At 39.9% G+C, this 22580-nt stretch overlaps 1 protein-coding gene across 1 annotated transcript; it reads right to left on the bottom strand.

Moving 5' to 3' along the window:
- Positions 1 to 4765: 4765 nt before the first annotated feature.
- adgrl4 (adhesion G protein-coupled receptor L4) lies at positions 4766 to 20848 on the bottom strand. The gene is made up of 16 exons (XM_059528724.1): positions 20757 to 20848; positions 19901 to 20038; positions 18977 to 19126; positions 18681 to 18827; positions 18443 to 18513; positions 15951 to 16118; positions 15462 to 15645; positions 8357 to 8473; positions 8057 to 8256; positions 7783 to 7959; positions 6990 to 7193; positions 6652 to 6872; positions 6059 to 6125; positions 5705 to 5796; positions 5245 to 5413; positions 4766 to 5131 (listed from the first exon to the last, which is right to left on the bottom strand). The coding sequence occupies exons 1-16, from the start codon at positions 20800 to 20802 to the stop codon at positions 5069 to 5071; spliced, it is 2214 nt and encodes a 737-aa protein (XP_059384707.1). The 5' UTR covers positions 20803 to 20848; the 3' UTR covers positions 4766 to 5068.
- Between the last annotated feature and the right edge of the window lie 1732 nt (positions 20849 to 22580).

Below are 22580 nucleotides of genomic sequence, written 5' to 3'. Positions count from 1 at the left end.
CTAGAGTCGGAAGCACGCACAGCGGTTCCTTCCACTCAGGGTGAGGGATCGACGCTCCGCCTCTCTTCCTCCGAGGAGGTCGATGTGGAGTCGCTCGATAGGGATTCGCCAACCCACTCGCCACAGTATGAGGAGCTCTTAGAGGTGGTTACTCGCGCGGTGGCCAAATTAAGCATCGATTGGCCCGCCGAAAAGTCAACTGAACCGCAGAGAAGCAAGCTTGATGAATGCTTCCTGCGCGCGAGTCAACCACCTCCCAGCCGGGGCCTTCCATTCTTTCCCGACCTGCATGAACAGATCGCCAGGTCGTGGAAACGTCCATTCTCTGCCCGCCTCTACATCCCCTCATCTGATTACTACGGAAATGTAGTGGGGATGGGAGAGCATGGTTATAGAGCGATGCCCCTGGTGGAACAGACGCTCGCGAGCTATCTGTCCCCTGGCGCGGCATCGTCTCTAAAGGCCCCGGCATTGCCCTCAAAGCCACTGAGAACCACTTCGGCTTTGGTGGGCAAAGGGTATGCGGCTGCAGGTCAGGCTGGTGCGTGTCTGCACACCATGGCGGTGTTACAGGCGTACCAAGCCGACCTGCTTAAGGAGCTAGATGAGGGAGAGGAGATCAAGTCCCACGATATTTCTAAGCTAAGAAGGACCGCTGATCTCTCCCTCCGCGCCACCAAGGAGACCGCCCGAGCGATTGGGCGGTCCATGGCAGCTATGGTGGCCGCGGAGAGGCACTTATGGCTGACCCTGTCCGATATGAAAGAGCGGGATGGGGTCTGCCTCATGGACGCCCCGATTCAGCCGACTGGCCTGTTCGGCGACGCAGTCAATTCTGTCGTCGACAGGTTCCAGGAGGCCCGCAAACAGGCGGCGGCGTTCCATAAGTTCCTCCCTTGTCGCTCCCTCGGGCATCTGGGAAGGAGATGACCCAGCCGCACCCTAGCTCCTCACACCGCGAGGCCCAAAAGCAGAGCGTCGCCTCTCGGCCGAGGTCTTCTAAGCCCAAATTAGATCTAGGGCAAATATTGAAGCTAAGAAGTCCTCGGCCAAGAAACCCTGACGCCAAAGGCCCGGGGTTTCAGAGGGCAGCCTCCGCTGGGGTAGAACGGTACACACCACAGTACACGGTGCCCGTCCCGCCTCAGCGCCCTCTGGGGGTCGTTCTGCCAACCCTGCCAGTGTTCCAGGGCGCAGCGGCCCCGAGCGAGCATCGCTCTCAGTATCCTCCGCCCGTGCGCGTAGCGGGGCTGGGACGCTCGCCACCCCTGCGGGGGTCTCTTACACCAGAGGTCAGTCTCGAGAGACTGATTCCCTTAGTAGATTATTTAGCAGCGTTGAAACTATTGCCAAATGTATCTCGTTGGGTCCTGCACATAGTAGAAAAAGGCTACCGCATTCAGTTTAGCTCCGCGCCACCTATATTCAACGGGGTCTTTCACACGATAGTGGGCCCCAGGCAGGGTCTGGTTATGGAACATGAGGTGAAAACCCTATTAGAGAAGAAGGCCATCGAGGTGGACCCTCCTCAGGACAGGGAGTCCGGATTTTACAGCCGGTATTTCATAGTTCCAAAGAAGGATGGGGGGCTGCGTCCGATTATAGACTTGAGGGTCTTAAATCATTCAGTTATGAGACTGAAGTTCAGAATGCTCACAATCAAGCATGTTGTAGCTCAGATCAGGTCCGAGGACTGGTTTGTCACAATAGATCTCAAAGACGCATGTTTTCACATCTCCATCCTTCCACAACACAGGAAGTTTCTGAGGTTCGCTTTCGGGGGCGAAGCCTACCAATATCGAGTACTTCCCTTTGGCCTTGCACTCTCACCCCGCACGTTCACAAAGTGTGTAGATGCGGCTCTGGCCCCCCTGCGCATGCAGGGCATCCGCATTCTCAATTATATCGATGATTGGTTGATCTTAGCTCAATCAGAGCAGATGGCGGTTCGACATCGAGATGTCGTTCTCGCACATATGGGGGAGCTGGGTTTGAGACTGAATGCCAAGAAGAGTGTACTTTCTCCGGTTCAGAGAACCACCGATCTAGGCGTGGTATGGGATTCGACTGCGATGCAGGCACGATTGTCCCCTGCTTGTATCGAGTCGATCTTCATCTCAGTCAAGAGAATCAGAGAAGGCCAGTCACTCACTGTCAAACAATTTTAGAGATTGTTGGGTCTGATGGCAGCTGCATCCAACGTGATACCTCTTGGCCTGCTGTACATGAGACCCCTACAGTGGTGGCTCAAGACCAAGCAATTTTCCCCAAGGGGCAATCCGCTTCGCACTATCAAGGTCACGCGGCGCTGCCTCCGTGCCTTAGACATGTGGAAGAAACCTTGGTTCTTGAATCAGGGCCCGGTGCTGGGAGCTCCTTGTCGCCGTATGACACTAGCGACGGACGCATGCCTCACCGGCTGGGGTGCAGTCATGAGTGGCCACCCTGCCCGTGGTCTGTGGAGTGACCGCCATCTAACATGGCATATCAATTGTCTAGAAATGCTAGCAGTTTATCGTGCACTGAAGCACTTCCTCCCAGACCTGAGAGGTCACCATGTGTTGGTGTGCACCGACAACACATCAGTGGTCTCTTACATCAACCACCAGGGAGGTCTGCGTTCGCGCCCTTTGTACAAGCTGGCGCACCAGATCCTGGTGTGGTCCCAGAGCAAACTCCTCTCATTAAGAGCAGTATATATTCCTGGGAAGTTATATATGGGAGCAGACATACTGTCGAGGCAGGGGCCGAGACCCGGGGAATGGAGACTTCACCCAGGGGTGGTGGATCAGATATGGAGAGTATTTGGCAGGGCTCAAGTAGACCTTTTTGCGACTCAGGAGACATCACAATGTCCCCTTTGGTTCTCTCTAGTTCATCCAGCTCCTCTGGGACTGGACGCTAAGGTACAGACTTGGCCGAGGCTTCGTCTGTAAGCTTTTCCCCCTATCGCTCTGCTCCCGGGAATTCTGGCGAGAGTACGCCGGGACGGGGCCTGTCTGCTATTAGTAGCCCCGTTCTGGCCGGCCGAGTATGGTTCTCAGATCTAGTCTCGCTCCTCGACGGCTCTCCGTGGGAGATACCGATCAGGACAGACCTACTCTCACAGGCGCAGGGCATGATAGTTCACCCTTGCCCGGAGTTGTGGAAGCTGTGGGTGTGGCCCCAGAGGGGGCACAACTGTTAGCAGCTGGTCTCTCAACTGAGGTTGTTGAGACCCTTCTCCAATCCAGAGCTCCCTCTACGAGGAAACTGTACGCCCTGAGGTGGAAACTCTTCACCTCATGGTGTAGAGACCGCCAGCTAGACCCAGCAAACTGCCCAGTTGGTACAGTTCTGGAGTTTCTACAGGCTAGGCTCTCTGCAGGGTTGACCCACTCTACTCTGAAGGTCTACGTGGCGGCCATTGCGGCCTACCATGCCCTTCTCGACGGTCAGCCTCTGGGAAGACACCCCCTAGTTACACGTTTCCTCCGCGGTGCACTGAGGCTGAGACCTCCAGTACGGCCCGTATTCCCCCGTGGGACTTGGTTGTGGTGGTAGAGGCAATGTGCAAACCCCCGTTTGAACCTATTCAAGATATCTCAGACAGACATCTCACACTTAAAACCTCCTTTCTGTTGGCTATTACCTCTCTGCGGAGAGTAGGAGATCTTCAGGCCCTCTCTGTGGCCCCTTCTTATCTTGAGTTTGCACCAGGCATGACCAAAGCATTCATATACCCTCGAGCGGGATATGTTCCTAAGGTTCCCTCTGTTACACCACGACCCGTAGTGCTGCAGGCCTTCTGTCCTCCTCCCTTTTGGGAGCCTGACCAGGCGAAGCTAAATTGTATGTGTCCAGTTCGAGCGCTGGACGCATACTTCCACATAGCTGCCCTGTGGAGAAAAACTGACCAATTGCTTGTGTGCTACGGTCCCCCCAAGGTTCTCCTGCTTCTAAGCGGACTATTAGTCGTTGGATAGTCGAGGGTATCAACGTCACCTATGAGTCCTCTGGTCGTCCCCCGCTGTCGGGAGCCAAGGCTCACTCTACTCGGGGTATGGCGGCCTCTAAGGCCTTCTTAGCAGGTGTATCCATGCTGGACACCTGCAAAGCGCTTTCGACGCAGCGTCTCGTTCCCTCGAGGAACTAGGGTTACATACGTAACCTAAAGACGATTAATATCCAGTGTAGATTTGATGTTAAACGGCTTGTTCAGTGAATCACAGGGCGCCTCAGTGATCAGCCGTGAAACAGTGATTCTGTTCAAATTCCCTTTAAAATCTTAAATGATTCCCTTTGAGCTAAATTGACCTGTTTCCCTTACATTCTGATGGTATAGAGTTGCATGAGTGCGTGTAGCATGGGCAGCTTACACATCTGGAAAGGCACTCTCAGTGCTGAAAAGTATATCCAAGTTCTAAGACAACATATGCTCCCATCCAGATGTGTAGAAAACATTTGGTGCATCATAAAGAGGAAGATGCGACAAAGAAGACCTAAGACAGATGAGCAACAAGAAGCCTGTTTTAGACAAGAATGGGAAACATTCCTATTCCCAAACTTGTCTCCTCGGTCCCCAGACGTTTGCAGACTGTTATAAAAAGAAGAGGGGATGCCACACATTGGTAAATATGGCCTTGTCCCAACTTTTTTGAGATGTGTTGATGCCATGAAATTTAAAATCAACTTATTTTTCCCTTAATTTTTTCACTTTAAACATTTGATATCTCGTCTATGTTGTATTCTAAATAAAATATTGAAATTTGAAACTTCCACATCATTGTATTATGTTTTTATTCACAATTTGTACAATGTCCCAACTCATTGTACGAATCAGGTTTTATAAAATCATCTAAGAAAAAAAAAATAATAATGCTGTTGACTGTAAAACCTGTAGCTACTGACTGCAACTGGTTATGAAACTTATAGATCATAGCATGCAGTAACATTTTAGTTAATACATTTCTCTCAAAATAAATATATTGGAACTGTGTCACACACTTTCCTAAGTACATCTATATAATGCTTAGATTTAAAAGCATTTGCAGGCTGGAGCTTTGGTCAATTTCTCTTTTGATAAAGTTCATTGCATAAACTCAAAACAACATGGAACATTCTTGAATAATCTGTAGTACTCCTCTTGAATCTGATGATAAAAGTAAAAAACATTTGCAATTACAGATGGAAAATGGTAAACAGTAATGTTGAATAATAATTAATGAAATATATCAAAATATACAAATTTACAGAAGGCCTTACCCTCCTAGATAGAACGCAAAGGAATATGAAAATAAACATCCCTTGGAACACGTTGGCAAAGGTAAAGAGATATGCTGTGAGGGTGGTCTCATATAAGATGTGCATGACACCAAATGTCCAGGTAACTCCCAGAACAAACAGGAGAGCAATAGCTCCTCTTGTACAAGACCTGAGGAAAAAAAGTAGTTTGAGGCTCTGAGTTCAGGCTGTAGTTTAATTTGTAATTTTATTTTAGATACACTGACATGCCTTAAGAAAATGAAATTTTACTCAGAACCTGAATATTTGCAGATACATTATGGAGTTCAAGCTAAGTCACATGTAACAAATACACCATGCAAACACAATGAATCAGAACATTACAGAGGATGAGATGGAAAGTATTTTTTAAATTGATTTTTATTTATTTATTTATTTATTTTATTATCACTATATGAAAATGATGAAATTATTTCTTTACCTGATATTTTCATAGTGACTGATTTCAGGTTTCTTTACTGCAGTGTGACGATAAACCTTACAGATAATCACAGCAAATGCCAGCAGATTAACCTGGGAGGGGATAATTGGCTTTGATGTAAAATGTATCAATCAATAAAGTACATTATGAACTATATGCATCAGTTTGCTTAATTAATTAAACAGTATATTGTGTTATTAATTCTTTCTTTTTTTATTGATTGACAGGTATAATAATAATAATAATAAAAAAATTTCTGTATCTTCAAAATGTTAATGATTGCTGTATTGATATTTAGTGTACACAATGAGAGTTGTTACTGTATGTTGTAATAACACAAGAGCTGATACTCACCAGAATGATTAGACAGGCTGGTCCTATGAAACTCCAGATGAAGTTATTTTCGGTGCTCAGCCAACACCTTAACAAGATATTAATAACATGAGTATAATAATGTAAAATTTACATTGTTTGAAGAAAATGTGAGTTATGCAAAGCTTAAAGGAATAGTTTACCCAAAAATTTAAAGTTTGTCATTTACTGTTCATGTTGTTCCAAAGCTGTATGAGTTTATTTTGTTGAACATTAAATAATATATATTGAATAATGCTGGTAACCAAACATTTTCTGGCAGCCAATGACTCTCCTAATATGGGGGGGAATATTAAAATAATACTATGAAAGTCAATAGCAACCAGCGACTTTTTGGTTTAACTGAATTTTCATACCTTTAAATATGATCCACTTTATTTTACAGACAAAAGCTTTATTTACATTTTTTTTAAATATTTATTTATTCATTTATTTTTAATAAACAGAAGTCAGTTGTAAACTATTCGCACTACAAAGTGTTTTTGATTAGAATATTTAAAAATAATTTAACAACACATATAATAACAAATACTTTCCCTAACAAATACCACTAAATTAAAATATTAAAAACTTACACGGTATTGGTGCCATAATATTTATAGCCAAGAGTTGCAGATATTGCAACAACCACGGCAGGACTCCCGTAACCAAATAAGTAGAAGTTCCGGTGGAGAAACCCTTTGTTATAGATGACACCAACAACGATGAGATATAAATGGATTCCCTCTATACACATCCAGGCAAATGCAGCCAAGAAGAAATAGTGCAGCAGGCCAGCGATAAGAGAGCAGAACCACTGAAATACACAATGAACAACGATGTATTAATATTACAGTTCGCTACAGTACTTAATATACTTTTGTATAGGGTTTATGTGTCCATCTGACACAATAATAAAGTGTGAGGAGTGAACCTTGTGTGCGATCTTGTTAATCCCGATGAGGAAGATGAACTGGGCCATGAAGAGGCTGCAGCACAGGTTCTTGTGGATCGTGGTTCTGGTGTTCTGGATGTCTCGGAAGAACCAGAAGGTGAAGATACACAGGGACAGGCAGATGATGGAGATCACCATTCCCAGCTGCGTTATTCTCGTCAGCACATTATAGTGTGCAAGCAACTACATAAAACAGAGCAGGAACTGGCATTTAGGATTGATTCTAATCAAATAGTAAATTCTGCTCTAATTATATACGTTTACAAATTCATAGAAAAATGAAAAGGATTTAGAGTGTAATAATAGCATACAGTAAACTGAAGAAAACATGAGACATGCTCCCCTCTGCCATGTTGCTAAGGTGCTCTGGGTGGTTTTATATTACACTTTTATGTGCTATGCCTAAAGTGAATCTGATATTTGAGATTTGTGCATATAGTTTGGGTTGCTGATTCAATGTTTTATCGTCAGTTAGCTCTTTTCAACTTGCTACATTTATCATCACAGCACATAAGTAATGCATTAGATGCTGACATTTAGAATTAGAATTTATTTCGAATTAGGGCTTTGTTCAATTTACACTAAGTATGAGGGAGCTGTATCAGTAGTAGTCACCACTAATACAACCTAGTGGATCTAACATTTAAATTGTTTACCAAATTTAAATAAAAATTAAATTAAATAAATAATTATCTAATGCATCCAAGTACTTTCTTGGGGGTCACTGCATTTTTGAGGGTACCAGTAGGGGGCAGCAGTAGTTTAGACTTACATTGGCTTGAGCAGAGGACATGAGAATAGCGAAGTGTGTCAGGTGATTACAGGAACATGAGGTGTGTGTGGCATTCACACGAGTGCGGGCACAGCCGTCCAAACTCCAGTGTCCCATCATACTCTGGGAATACTCCCAAAATGCACACTTAGTCTCATCGTGGACAGGGTCTATCTCCTTTATGAAAAAGTAAAACTCATTCAGTGCATTAAATTAAAATTACAGTCACACCCACAACTATTTCAAATTAATTAATAAATCAGCCAAACTGCACCTCTGTGTGTTTGAGAGTGAAGGTCACATTGTTCAGTGCAAATGTCTTTGGGTTACTGATGGCTGCTGCTATTACTGGAGAATTTACTGTAATTTCACCCACTGCTGCATAGCGAGAGTAATCGGCCACACCAGGGTCATCAGCAGGCTTTAAAAGATCCCCAATATTGTTATAAATGATAAATACAATGGAGGTGCTGCCTAGACAGAACAAGACATAGAAAAAAAGACATCCATTTTAATCATTTGGTGCATTTGTATTCAGTTTGCTTTGAAGGTTTAAGAAAAGTCTTTCACAAACCATTATTGTTTTCCTCTTTTGAATTCTTAGGGATCAGTGAAATGGAGTTTCCTTGGATGTTTGTTGAAACTGGACACTTATGTAATTGGTGGGGTTCAAATGTGTATAGTTTCATTTCTAGAAAAGAAAAAGATTAGCAACTTATTTTTAAAATTTTACTTATTTTTTATATATCACAAACAGTTCAACTAAAAGAGTGTTAAATTGCAATAAGGTATGTTGCCAAAAATCCACTCTAAAAATATGATGAAAACATTTCTGGTATTATGGAATGACACAATAAACATAACAATTTAAATAAAACATAATGAATTGTGTTTCATCATGCAGGGACTTTCTAAAATTACAATAAAATTTAATTAATTAGTTAAATGTCATTTTTGTTGTTGTTGTTGTTGAATACAGGTTTTCTAAAGATTTTATTTATTATATATTTTTATTTCCAAATTCTTGTGGTATCTGAGCACAAATAATATTTACCCTTCAATACTAAGCTAACCAATCATTTTTTTGTATTACTTTTGAAGTGTATACTACAGCTGTTCTATCCAAAAGATTTACAGTTTGCAATTTGCAAGATTTTATAAAATGAGTCATGATCAAAAAATCTATGCACAAAAAATGTAAAAAGCTATCACTGGGGCTTTATCCCTTTAAAATGTACAAATATGTACACTTTAGATACTAATATCTACCTTTAAGGTACTAATATGAACCCTTTAGGAGGACATTTTATTTTATTTTTTTATTTTTTTCTGCGTGTGTAAAAAAAAAAACTAAGATGTACTGGTAATTTTCTGCCTGGACATTATAACTGTCCCAGCTATTTAGAACTGATGAGTTATAAGAAAAAAGGGGGGATCATATTTGCAAAACAAGACCTGTGAAGGATATAACGTTTTTCAAGAAATCAAACAAAAAGTAATGGAAATAAACACTCAAAAGAGCATAAACTCTTTTTAAACATGTATTGAAAACGCAAGCGTGTGCCAAACAATCATCAACCAAATAAACTGTCCAAATCAAAAATGTAGGTGATCACAGAGAATACTGAGGCAATGTCATTTCCCACAGGATGAGACCAGACTTGGTCATTAGTCTTTAAATGGTCGCTTAAATGTCTTTCTTTGGACAAGGGCATTTCTACCTCCAAAGACAGTCAATGAAATTGTTCTTCTGGTAAGTAGTCCAGCAGAATCATAATAGCACAAAAAAATCCTCTACAAGAAAAAGAAATACAACAAATCAACTCATCCATAAACAAACAAACAAACGAACAAACAAGCTATTTACAAGAAACAGGTCTCCACCTAAATCAAAGATATTCCAAAAATCAAAACATGATATAACAGCACTTACATTTGGGCAGCAAACACTAAGTTTCCCAAGTCAGGATTTTCCACGACAGCAGTTAACAGGTGAAGGTGTGCTGTGGTATAATTTTCCTTCTACTACTTCCCCTTTTGACTTTAAACATGGGGTCCTATTAGTGACACCTTGTGGCTAGGATGAACATACCCCAAGAAAAAGATAGCCTGCCTTGTAATAGGCTGTGACTGTTACATATTCCCCTCCTCAATTAGAAAGATTATCAACAGTTCCATAGAAAGGCTTCAAATTTTGTACATGAAATGTATCAACATGATTGGGATCATCTAAAAATGACACAGAACAATTAACAGGACCAAGACATTTCTCAATCTTTGCAGGACCTTTCCATTTCACAGCAAGTTTAGCCATAAATCCCTCACTAGCTCGTGACAAAGGATGAGTGCGAACCCAAACCAAATCCTCAATCTGGTAACTCACAGGTCTTCTCCGACGGTCGTAATACCTTCTCTGTTTTGCCTGAGCTCGCTCCACGTTCCTTTGCACAGTTATTATCAAGTCCTTCTGTCTCTCTAACACTGGGTACGCAGGACTGTCTGGATCTGGAGGTCTTTGATTGGCTCTTTCTAGAGGTCCTTTCAATTTCCTGCCCAGTGCGACTTCAGCTGGAGTGAATCCTGTGCTTTCCTGCCAAGCTGTGTTTATGGCAAAACGGAACTCCGCCAACCATCTGTCCCAATGCCGGTGGTGATCTTGGACATAGGATTAAATCATAGTCTTAAGAGTACGGTTGACTCTTTCAGTGAGGTTAGTTTGAGGGTGTGCCGTGGTAGTCAATTTTTGGACGACACTCCATTGCTTGCAAACTAGCCGCAGGAGTTGGGAAGTGAACTGGGTTCCTCGATCAGATACCAAATACATTGGAGTCCCCCACCTGGTGAAGATTTCTTCTACCAAGATACGAGCGATTTGAGGTGTTTTGGCCACACGCAGAGGGAACAACTCTACCCACTTTGAACAGAAGTCCACTACCACAAGGAGATGCTCATTTCGTTTAGAACTCCTAGGAAATGGACCCATGAGGTCGATCCCCAACATATGTCTGGGTTCCACCACAGGAGTCGACTGCATGTGACCGGCTAACTTGGCAATGGAGGGTTTGTATTGCTGACAGATCTGAAATTCTTTACAATACTTCCAGACGTCTGAGCGTAAGGTAGGCCAATAACAGATATCTACTAACCTCAGCAGAGTCTTAAGTCTACCAAGATGGCCACTTAACGGATTGTCGTGCGCATATTTGAGGAAGTCCTTTCGCAGGCCAGCAGGAACGACTAGTTGTAACTTGGGCCCTTTCTGTCCCTCTGGCATACTGCGGAAAAGAAAGCCATTGTTTAACAGGTAATGAATACGTAATGGATTGGGATCTGTGAGTGACCTAGCTTGGTTCATGAGTTCTTGCATATCTGGGTCATCGTTTTGGGATTTGGCAATGTCAGACCATTCTATCGGGAAACTGGAAAAAGTGGTAGATGAGTCTTGTGATTTGACATGGGCTAATAGAGGAAGTGAAGAGACATCCAAGTGACTACGTGAGAGGGTATCGGGCACAATGTTGCACTGACCTTTTCGATATTTGACACTGAAGTCAAATTCTTGTAATCGGATGGCCCATCGAGTCAATCTGGAAGACGGCTTTGGGTGGTTAAACACCCACGTGAGAGCTGCATGATCAGTGATGATTTCAAAAGGTCTACCTTCAAGATAGGGCCTCCATTTCTCAACGGCCCATATGACGGCACAACACTCCTTCTCTGAAACTGAATAGGACTTCTCAGCTCCTTGTAGCAAGCGTGAAGCGTAGGCTATTACATGTTCTGATCCGTCTAACTCTTGTGTTAGGACAGCTCCTAAGCCCACGTCACTAGCATCAGTCTGGACTTTGAAAGGTTTTGTCAAATCAGGGGCCATCAAGACAGGTGCTTTGGTCAGATCTTGTTTGATCAATTCAAAAGATTTCTGACATTCCTCAGTCCAAGACCATGTTGCTCCTTTTCTCTTTAAAGCATGCAGTGGTGCAGCCTTCTCAGAAAACTTATTAATAAATCTTTGGTACCATCCTGCAAGACCTAGGAACCGTTGTACCTCCTTCAAACCTTGAGGGACGGGGAATTTAGTAACAGCTTCCACCTTTGCAGGGTCTGTTTGTATTCCTTCACTAGATACCACATGTCCTAAAAACAGCAAAGACTTTTGCATGAGGTTGCACTTCTGGAGATTGACAGTGAGCCCCGCTTTGTAGAGACAATGAAATATTGCTTGCAGGTGTGTCAAATGCTATTCTTCCGTCTTCGAGTACACCACAATGTCATCAATGTACACAAAACAACTCTTCCCCCTAAAATCCTTCAGCACTATCTCCATCAATCGTTGAAATGAAGCAGCAGCATTTTTGAGGCCAAAAGGTAAACGAAGAAATTCAAATAGGCCAGATGATGTGACAAAAGCAGTCTTGGAGATACTGTCAGGTTCCATTTCCACCTGCCAATACCCACCTTTTAGATCTAAGGTACTGAAGATTCCTGCTCTATGGAGAGACTCAAGAATATCCTGTATTTGTGGCGTAGGGTACGCATCCAGAAAAGTCTTTGAGTTCAGCCCTCTAAAGTCAACACAGAATCTCTGTCCTCCTCCTTTCTTGGGTACTAGGACAATTGGAGCAGCCCAGGGAGACGTCGAGGGTCGAATAATTTTCTCATCAAGCATCCTCTTTATCTCCTGATCGACGAAAAGCTGTTTTTCAGGAGATACTCTGTAGGCTTTCCGGCGGATGGGTACTTCATTAGTGGTTATGATGCGATGTTTCACTATATTAGTGTGCCCAATTTCATTGGTGCACACTGTGTGCCATTCTTTCATGAGCTGTTCTAGTTGTGACTTCAATCCTGAAGACGTGTCTGCATTGTCCACTAGTTGATGGATAAGAGAACAGGTATCCGCTGACTCTTCTGGTATGGGTAAGGCTAGATAGAATGACAACAAAGCATTGGGAGAATGGACAGGGCTGAATGAAAATACTTCTTTTTGGCATCCATTTGTGGCAGGCAGTATATATTGGACTTTATGAAAATCCAGACAAATTCCAGATGACATTAGAAAATCCATTCCTAAAATTATAGGCACAGAGAGATCAACATCTCTCATTATATACAAGGACAGTGCAAATTTTCTCTGCTGTATCTCTCCATCACATCTCCACAAACCCAAGGCACTCAACACTTGACCATTGGCCTGTTGGAAAGTCTGTCCATGGCGAGAATCCAACTGTTCTCTATGCTTCAACTGATTCCAACAAGATTCTTGCATTAGAGTCAGTGAACTCCCTGTGTCGATCATGGCCTGGAAATATCTTCCACGGATCACCATCGGTAGGGTCACCACCGTCAAATTGATCTGAGCAGGGGTGTGAATAGGTTGAATAACACGTGTGTTTGAGGGATATGACTTTGTGTGAATGTCTCTCTTAGTTTGGGTTTTCCGTTTCTGTAAATCAGCATTGGCCTGACTCCAATATTTCTTGGCTTCCTCCAGATCTCTTTCAATTTGAGTTCCAATCCGCACCAACTCACCTACTTCCTTGACTGTTCCTCTCAGAAGACTGGCGAGGCGAGGGTTGCAATTTCTTAAAATGGACTGCACAATTTCTTTCTCTGTCATCTCCTTTTTCCACCGTAAACACAGGGCTCTGTAATGGTAGGCAAAATCACGTATAGACTCTTTGGGACCTTGCTTCCTCTCCAACAACCTTTTAGCAGCTTCGATTTCATAGTCGTCATTTAAGAAAGCTTGACGAAAAGTTTGCTTGAACTGGTTCCATGTGGAGATGAATCGTCGTTCTGCTAGCCATCAATCCTTAGCCATTCCCTTCAAAACTGAGGTGAGAGAAGCTAAAATTTCACAATCCGCGAGAGGTCTAAGAGCAAGATAATCTTCACAATGTTCAATAAATGAAATGGGATCATTTTCTTCATCAGAGCCGAACTGTGGAAATTCAACTCTAACAGGAGGACGATATTGAGAAACATGACCACTATCTGTGTTAGTAGGTACATGAGGTTGAATTTGAGTACTGAATTGTCTGTGGTGTGGTAAGGTAGAAGTAACCATTGGAGGCACAATAGGAGTAGATAACAAAGGAGCTTGAGATTTTAGTTTGGCTTCAATTTGCCTATCTCTCCTCTTCAAACAATCCACTACTGACTTGCCCAAATCCTGAATACTCAACTCAAGAGTGTTTTTGACTCTCTCACAATCTCGTTCTATTTTATAGGTTAATCTCTCCTCCAAAAACCGGCATTGATCCTTAAACTCTGCATTTTGGCAACATAAATTCACTTTTTGCACACAGTCATGAAGGTCTTCTTCCAGGGTTGTGATGTGACGTGTTATCTCATCCATTGACTGAGCCGAGAATGGAGGATCAAATACATCAGGAGGTGGTGGTGGTGGAGGAAGTGGATTATCCAGTGGGGTCTCAGAGTCATTGTCATCTTCGGAGTTGATATACAGTTCACTGAAAGTAGTAATTAGCTCTCGTACAGGCTGTGGATCTCTTCGTGTGACAAAAGATCCAGCTGTGAAATCTGGATTGAGCTCACACTCATCCCCCATAAGATCTGAACAGACTGACATGTTACAGCATAATTTCCAAAAAAAAAAAAAATGTACACAAGATTCTTGAAAATCTTAAATTGCAAAGAGTCTCTGTTCGGGCGCCACTCTATAACTGTCCCAGCTATTTAGAACTGATGAGTTATAAGACAAAAGGGGGGATCATATTTGCAAAACAAGACCTGTGAAGGATATAACGTTTTTCAAGAAATCAAACAAAAAGTAATGGAAATAAACACTCAAAAGAGCATAAACTCTTTTTAAACATGTATTGAAGTATAGACGCAAGCGTGTGCCAAACAATCATCAACCAAATAAACTGTCCAAATCAAAAATGTAGGTGATCACAGAGAATACTGAGGCAATGTCATTTCCCACAGGATGAGACCAGACTTGGTCATTAGTCTTTAAATGGTCGCTTAATGTCTTTCTTTGGATACGGGCATTTCTACCTCCAAAGTCAATGAAATTGTTCTTCTGGTAAGTAGTCCAGCAGAATCATAATAGCACAAAAAATCCTCTACAAGAAAAAGAAATACAACAAATCAACTCATCCATAAACAAACAAACAAACGAACAAACAAGCTATTTACAAGAAACAGGTCTCCACCTAAATCAAAGATATTCCAAAAATCAAAACATGATATAACAGCACTTACATTTGGGCAGCAAACACTAAGTTTCCCAAGTCAGGATTTTCCACGACAGCAGTGAACAGGTGAAGGTGTGCTGTGGTATAATTTTCCTTCTACTACTTCCCCTTTTGACTTTAAACATGGGGTCCTATTAGTGACACCTTGTGGCTAGGATGAACATACCCCAAGAAAAAGATAGCCTGCCTTGTAATAGGCTGTGACTGTTACAACATTATCTTGAACCCTATACACTTACAATATGATTTTTGGCATCTATGGTTCCACCAAGAGCCTTTAACCTCTATGGAATCTTTAAAAAACATATTCTTTATAGTGGAAAAATATTATGATTATCTTCAGTTTATGAAATTATTCTTATTCTTTAGAAGCTCTGTTAAGAACTATTCACTGAAAGGTTGTTGTTTTTTATGAAATGTGGTGCTTTATAGTATTGGCCTCAGAAGTCTCACCCACTTCACCGGCGTCCACCTGCATCTGTGTCGTGTGTGTGTACCCAGCAGACAGCGCCAGTGTTTCCTTCTCTGCTGTATGAAGGAGTGTGGTGATGTAAAACTTCCTCAAATCCTCATTTATCCTATTCCATTCTACCTTTTCATCCTTCTCGACTAAGTTATTCACACTGAAAACCAGATTCTATCAGATAAAGACAGAAAAAAACGAAACAAAGATGCATAATTTACGAACATATACTGTTACAACTGCAATCATGTATTATCTGTTAGTCTACAATGGTTTAAGTGCATCTACTGTAGGGTGTAATGTAATTGTGTAATTCTATACTTAAATATTATTTGTTTAATTCGATAAATTGTGTTTATGAACCTAATTTAGTGTTTCTTTGGGCGTTATGCTATTTTGGTTTAAAACATTCAGGATTACTAAAATGAACAGGTCTGTTTCTCTCTTCTTGCTTGTATGTGGAAGGGCACATAAATTACCGTGATGGTTTCATTGATGTGTTCCTTAGGATGTTCATACTCATCTGCAGGAATTTGTATATGGCTGGCCATGGCCTTGATGTAGGACATGAGGAGAACAGGAGAGAGGTCAGCTGATGTTTGATGTCTTATCTCTTTCAGACGCTCTGGAGTTGACATATTAATCATCTACAGCCCGGAGAGAGGAAAAGAGTTTTAGAATTCACTTGAAGGATGGTATGAGATACATCAGAAATGACCGTATTTGAAAGATTATACATGACAGGGAAAATGCAGACAATAACATGTTTATATCATTGCTTTAAATAATCAGCAAACACATTGAAACTCTGCATAGGTATATACTTCCTCTATAGCATGATTTGTCTATTAGTATAAGAGGTCACAGTACTTATAACAAGGCAACCAACTAGCCATTATGCAAAAGAGAATCAGACAATTGTCTAGCATTTGCTATGAGAAGAACTGCAGGTATACAAGTTCACCAGCAGAGGAAGCCATTTTCTCACACTTAAAGGGTTAGTTCACCCAAAAATCTAAATTATGTTATTAATAACTTAATAATTTGCGCCCGACGTAATGACGTTATTGGTGATGATTGCCCTTGATTCAAGCCTTCGGTTTACCCGCATAACACTAGCACAGAATCAGTTCAGAATCAATCATCAAAAGAACCAGTTCGGTTCAGACGCTCTGTGTGTCGGTCTGCTTCATCATCAGCTCCTCGGTTCTCGAATCGGACGCGTCTGACAGAAAAGATTCTTGACTCGTGAACGAGTCATTATTTGGCTCGGCTCGGTGTTCATCTTCAGTTCTCTCTTCACATCAGTTCAGTCAGTGTACTGTTTGAGTAAATGAATTACTCCGGGATATTGGTTTGTTTGAACTCAGAGGGAGTGTCAGCCACATTAAAAAAGTTAACAGATTAAGTCATTTGTGGATTAATGCGTATAGGAGATGTGAACTGTTTTAAACGATTCAGTTCGATTTGGTGAACAGGTTCAAGAAGATCCGGTTACATCGAATGATTCGTTCGCGAACCGGATATCACAAACTGCTGTGTTTTGAACTCTCACAACAGACCGGAAGAGAAGACAATGATGAATAAAGTCGTAGTTTTGCTTTTTTTTTTTGGACCAAAATGTATTTTCGATGCTTAAAAAAATTCTAACTGACCCTCTGATGTCACATGCACTACTTTGATGATGTTTTTCTTACCTTTCTGGACATGGACAGTAAACCGTACACACGCCTTCAATGGAGGGACTGAGAGCTCTCGGACTAAATCTAAAATATCTTAAACTGTGTTCTCTCACGGGTTTGGAACGACATGAGGGTGAGTTATTAATGACATGAACTAACCCTTTAAATCAGAACTGTGAAACTACAGGATTAAAGACTGAATGCTGTAAGGACCTAAAAGCAGCTGTAAACATATTTAATTTGTCTAAAATACTGATAAAAATAATAATTATTATTATTATATTTTGTCGTTGTTTTTATATAATATATAAATATATCAGCTTAAAATGATGTCTTAATAATAAAGTTGATAGTTTTAATTATTGTGACGTGCAATGTAAAAAAATAAATAAAATAAAAAGAAATGAAAAGAAAATACTGTATATATGAGTGTTCCTCTACAGCCTCTCACACCATTACTGAAATATTGATTCCAATTTATAAAACACTCTGTTCATCCTGATTGTTATATGGCAAAAATCTCATGACAAAACTTCCAGAGGAAGAGTGTATCAAGGTGAGAGGAAAAGCTTGAGACACGTGGCAAAATTTGTACACGGTATACAGTTCTCATTGATTGTACGAGTCACTGACCTTTTACCCAAATTAGACTTTCAAAATAAAGACATGGATAATGTTTTGTCTTGCACTGATGGACATAAAGCAGCACTGTCATGATTTTTATTTTCATTTTTTATATTAAAAACTAATATATTATTGAACATAATGTTATACATTAACTGTGGATTTAAATTAATTATAGTCATAATAAAAAATAGATGAATAAATAAATATTTATAAAACTGTGGATACAATTATTTACAGCTGATTACAAGAATATATATATATATATATATATATACTATAAAGTTCTTTCAGTATTTTTATTTCAAATAAATACTGTTTGTTTTAACTCTTATTAAATACTGAAAAAATATTATTAGGTTTTCCACAAACATTTTAAGCAGCACAACAGTTTTCAACACTAACTATAATAATGATAATAATAATAATTTCAAATCAGCATATTAGAATATCCTATCTATCTATCTATCTATCTATCTATCTATCTATCTATCTATCTATCTATCTATCTATCTATCTATCTATCTATCTATCTATCTATCTATCTATCTATCTATCTATCTATCTACACATAAATACAATTAAAATGGTTTATATTTGTTTATACAAACATTATGTGAAACCATAATGGAAAGTAAATACTACACATAAGTAATGCAACTCACTCTTTCCAGTGTGTTGTTAACAGCCTCATTGATACATCTCTGGTCCTGATGGCAGTGCTTCTTTGGGTTCTCTGACACAAACACAAATGCACATAAATGTGTGCCAACTGATATTACTGAAATGCTTACTTTTTATTTATTTAAATCTTTTTAAATATGCCAGCATGTAAAACAAGCACACGGAGGAAAATTAAATGTAAAATTCAAAGCAAAGAGAGGGGAGTGCAACAGTTCTCACCTCTGCAGTCCGTCCCCCTTTTAGGCTTAAACCAGGGCCCTGCTGGGGACGTATAACCTCTCATACATGAGCAGGTGAATGAGCCGTTTGTGTTGTTGCATTTTGAAAAGGGTCCACATCTACCAGCATCCATACACTCATCAATATCTGCAATTCAAAGATCGGCCGAGCTCATGTTGACTATTATAGAGTCAGTTGTATACTCTTCTTCCTGGTATTCATACATATTCATACATAGTCTCTATAGTGTCTAGATGCCTTCTGGAGACATTCTATTGTATATGATTGATTCATACCTCTACAGTAGGTCCCATCATTAGTTTTAAATTGCAGCTTTCCATTCGCAGTGAATCCAGACACACAGGTACAGTAGTAATCTCCAATAGTGTTGGTGCAGTTGGCATTTGGGCCACACATTATTGTTTCATTCTCACACTCATTGTCATCTGTGAAGAGTCATATAAGCAGATCCATTAAACTGAGAAGCAGCAGCTCTATGCACAGCAAGACAATTCTGAGCAAGTAAATCTAATTTTGATTGAATAAAACAGCATGATTGTGAGTGATATTGCTTGTAAACTGCTCTTTTAACAAGAAGATAATACTGAGTTAGTTATTATTATATAGTTAGTTATTATTATTTTTATTATTATGTTATTAATATATGTTATTATATTAATACTGACAGTTATTTTAATGAAGGATCAACGGATGCTTGTCCCTGAGCAGCACACAATAGTGGTGTTCTGTCCCTAAATGCATTATTTTTGTACAATTCCATTGAGTGAATAATACTCATTTGTAACATAAAAAAGACTTGTTGCCACCTAATTAAAACAATGTAACCTGCAGGAAAGGTCACTGAAAAATCCTAAACTAAATATCAGCACTCATGTCAAAATCCCATTAGAAGAACACATTAGGGTCTATTGTCATACACAACTTCATACAAAACTATCTTGAGCTCTAAGTTGTAAGGTGGGCCATTATAGGACTGTCATGTAGGACAAGTTCAAGAACTGTTTCCACAAAAACTGTCTGATTGTTCGCTTTGAGATTGACCCTAAAAACTATTACACGCATTTTCACAAGATTTGTGAACTACTCTTATTGTACTGGATGACAGTCTTTTCTGTTTGAATCTGTTACTCTTATACTAATAACAAAACATTTAAGTGCATTTAACGTTTTGCTTTAATGTAATAAAATAAAAGGCAAACCCTGGCAAATGTTGATCCCATCACCAGTGAACCCTTGTCTGCAGCGACATTCACTTTTGGAGTCAATGCAGCTGGCATTCTGGTGACACGACTGACAAATGTCAAAGCTGCATGGGTCCAGAACACTTGAAAACCAAGCTTTAAAAAGTAACATAAAATAGGAACACAATTATTTTCCAAGACACACACACTTAATGAGGATATTCAAGGATAGTTTAGCGTAAACATAAACATCATTTTACACACGTTCTTCTTTTCTCTGTCAATGGTTCTTTGTTTTTAAGCTATGTTCAAAACTTTGCTAAATTCTGCCCTCCAGATAAAAACTACAGTATAATCATATTTTTGCGATAGTTGTTGTGATGAACACAATAAATAAACACAATAAATTCACAATGGCATACTTTAAGATAGAGAATAACTGTATAATAAATGTTGATTTTTTTTTGTATTGTATTCTCAGTACAAGCAGATAGATAGATAGATAGATAGATAGATAGATAGATAGATAGATAGATAGATAGATAGATAGATAGACAGATAGATGTGAAAATGTACAAAGCTGACAGTGAACATTTTCAAAATAAAGATGAAAAATAAATATATCTTGAAAAATGGTGTTGTCTGGAGTAAAAATTGTATTAAATAGTCATGATCTTCCACAAATTAGACTCAAATTTTAATTTATTTTAATTTAATTTGATTTATTTATGGTGATGTCTTATGCTCTGAGTCTTTACGATCGAAAAAATAGGATGTATAAGATGTATACAAAAGGTTCATTTGATGTATACAAAAAGTTAAATGATTAACTTGAACTGTATCGAGATCACAGAAGGTAATCAAAGCGACTTACCAGCAAAAAGCAGGAGTTTCATTGGACAACTGCGGAAAAACTCCATTTCGGAGTTGAGTCTGGAATGTCTTTAAGCAGTATGTGAATATCTGTGTGACGTACGATACTTCCTTATGTCAGCTTCCTGTTTCTCTAATCCTGACCCTTCCTGTCCATTTCAATCAACTCACAAAAACACAGAGGGACACGACAACTCATCCTCACACACACACACTCATCCTCAAACACACCACTATTGCAACTTAACAAATACAATTATATGAACAAATTGTCAAGACAATGTTGAGTCTAAATGCTTCGGGCTGCAAGGACAAATGCTTTTTTTTTTTTTTTTTTTTTTAAACACACAACTGTGTGTAAAACCTAAAGATTCATGTGATCAAGTATGATTTGAGAAGGTTTCAATCTGTTTGCCTAATGAAAGCAAGTACAAAATGTGTCAGTGTCACACATTTCTAATGATCCCCAAAAAGTGCAGAGTCTAAAATCTTAGAATCTTTTTCATTTAATATCCAAATGTTTCTTTGTTTTACACTTTAAACTTTATTTATGATCACGCTTCAGTTTGTAACAATGTCATTTAAGTGTTATTGTTAATATTATAGCTCACACTTCTTGCAGCCGACAGCATTATTCCAGGACATGTCTATAAGCTGAGTCTGTAACAGAGTTGTGTGGAGGTATATTTTTAACCACAGACCTCTTTGTTCTAGACGTCTGCAAGAAATGTGTTTTTGAAGATAAGAATGACTTCACACTAGCCAGAACTAAAAAGAACTGAACTTTGACCTTTTTTCAAGATTGCTTAATACTGTCTCTCTATTTTTTGGATACCAGATGCCAGCAGACCCGAAAAGTATTCTGGCACTTAAACAGTCTGAATGTCATTGCATTTGATAACAGAATGTCAAACCAAGCAGCATCTGCAAACAAACGTCTGTAGACACTATGCTTCACGTCAGAGCCATTATTTTGCAATGACTTTTTACTAACTGTTCTATTGATTATTATTATTTATTTATTTTTTTTTTCTAAAAAAGTTGTTTTGTGTGTGTGTGTGTGTGTGCTCTTGTTTTTGTGTCATATCAGGACACAACTCTGTATAATGACATGGGTATGACACAGGTATTACAAGGAGAGGGTGACTTATGAGAACATAACCCATGTCCCCATTTTTCAAAACGCTTATAAATCATACAGAACGAGTTTTTTTGAGAAAGTAAAAATGCACAAAGTTTCCTGTGAGGGTTAGGGTTAGGTGTAGGGATGGTGAAGGCTGATAGAATATACAGTTTGTACAGTATAAAAACCATTACGCCTTGTGGGATGTCCCCACTTTTCACAAACATGTGTGTAATACACAGAATAATCACACAATCACAGATTTCAATCAGCTGATTTATTTGAAAATGTATTGGCCTATTAATAGATAGATTCAATAAATGTTGAAATGAAATAATCTCTAACAGTGTTCTGGGTCTGGTTTTATCTCAGTGTGACCCATGACAGCCTGATGAAGGGTGCGGCTTTTCCTTCTGCATTCAAACAATAAGAAGGGACCTTCTGCCCAGCCACATTTCCGCTCTATACTGGGATGGTGTTTACTGTAAGCACTGAATAAATTATTACACAGTTGACATCAACTGCCCCCTTGTGGATACTATTATATGAATACACTGGCATACTTTGTTAAAAGGGTTAAAACCTGCAGTTTAAGAGTTTGCTCTTTCTTATTGTAAACTGCAAACGACTCATGACATACCTATTTTTATTGCTGAGGTGTGTTAAACTCTCTTCTCCTGCGTCCTATTCTTCATGCAATCC

The sequence above is a fragment of the Carassius carassius genome, chromosome 38 (genome assembly GCF_963082965.1).
Source record: "Carassius carassius chromosome 38, fCarCar2.1, whole genome shotgun sequence".
NCBI classification, from domain to species: Eukaryota; Metazoa; Chordata; class Actinopteri; order Cypriniformes; family Cyprinidae; genus Carassius; species Carassius carassius.
This window is presented reverse-complemented; position numbering and strand designations above follow the sequence as displayed.

What these genes read in the sequence shown, in the direction of transcription:
- adgrl4 (XM_059528724.1), bottom strand. Translation starts at nt 20,802, where the DNA reads ATGGAGTTTTTCCGCAGTTGTCCAATGAAACTCCTGCTTTTTGCTG. An exon ending in TGATGGGACCTACTGTAGAG is followed by an intron (nt 18,828 to 18,976) that starts GTATGAATCAAT and finishes TTTGAATTGCAG; the next exon opens with ATATTGATGAGTGTATGGAT. An exon ending in TCACTCTCAAACACACAGAG is followed by an intron (nt 7,960 to 8,056) that starts GTGCAGTTTGGC and finishes TTTTTCATAAAG; the next exon opens with GAGATAGACCCTGTCCACGA.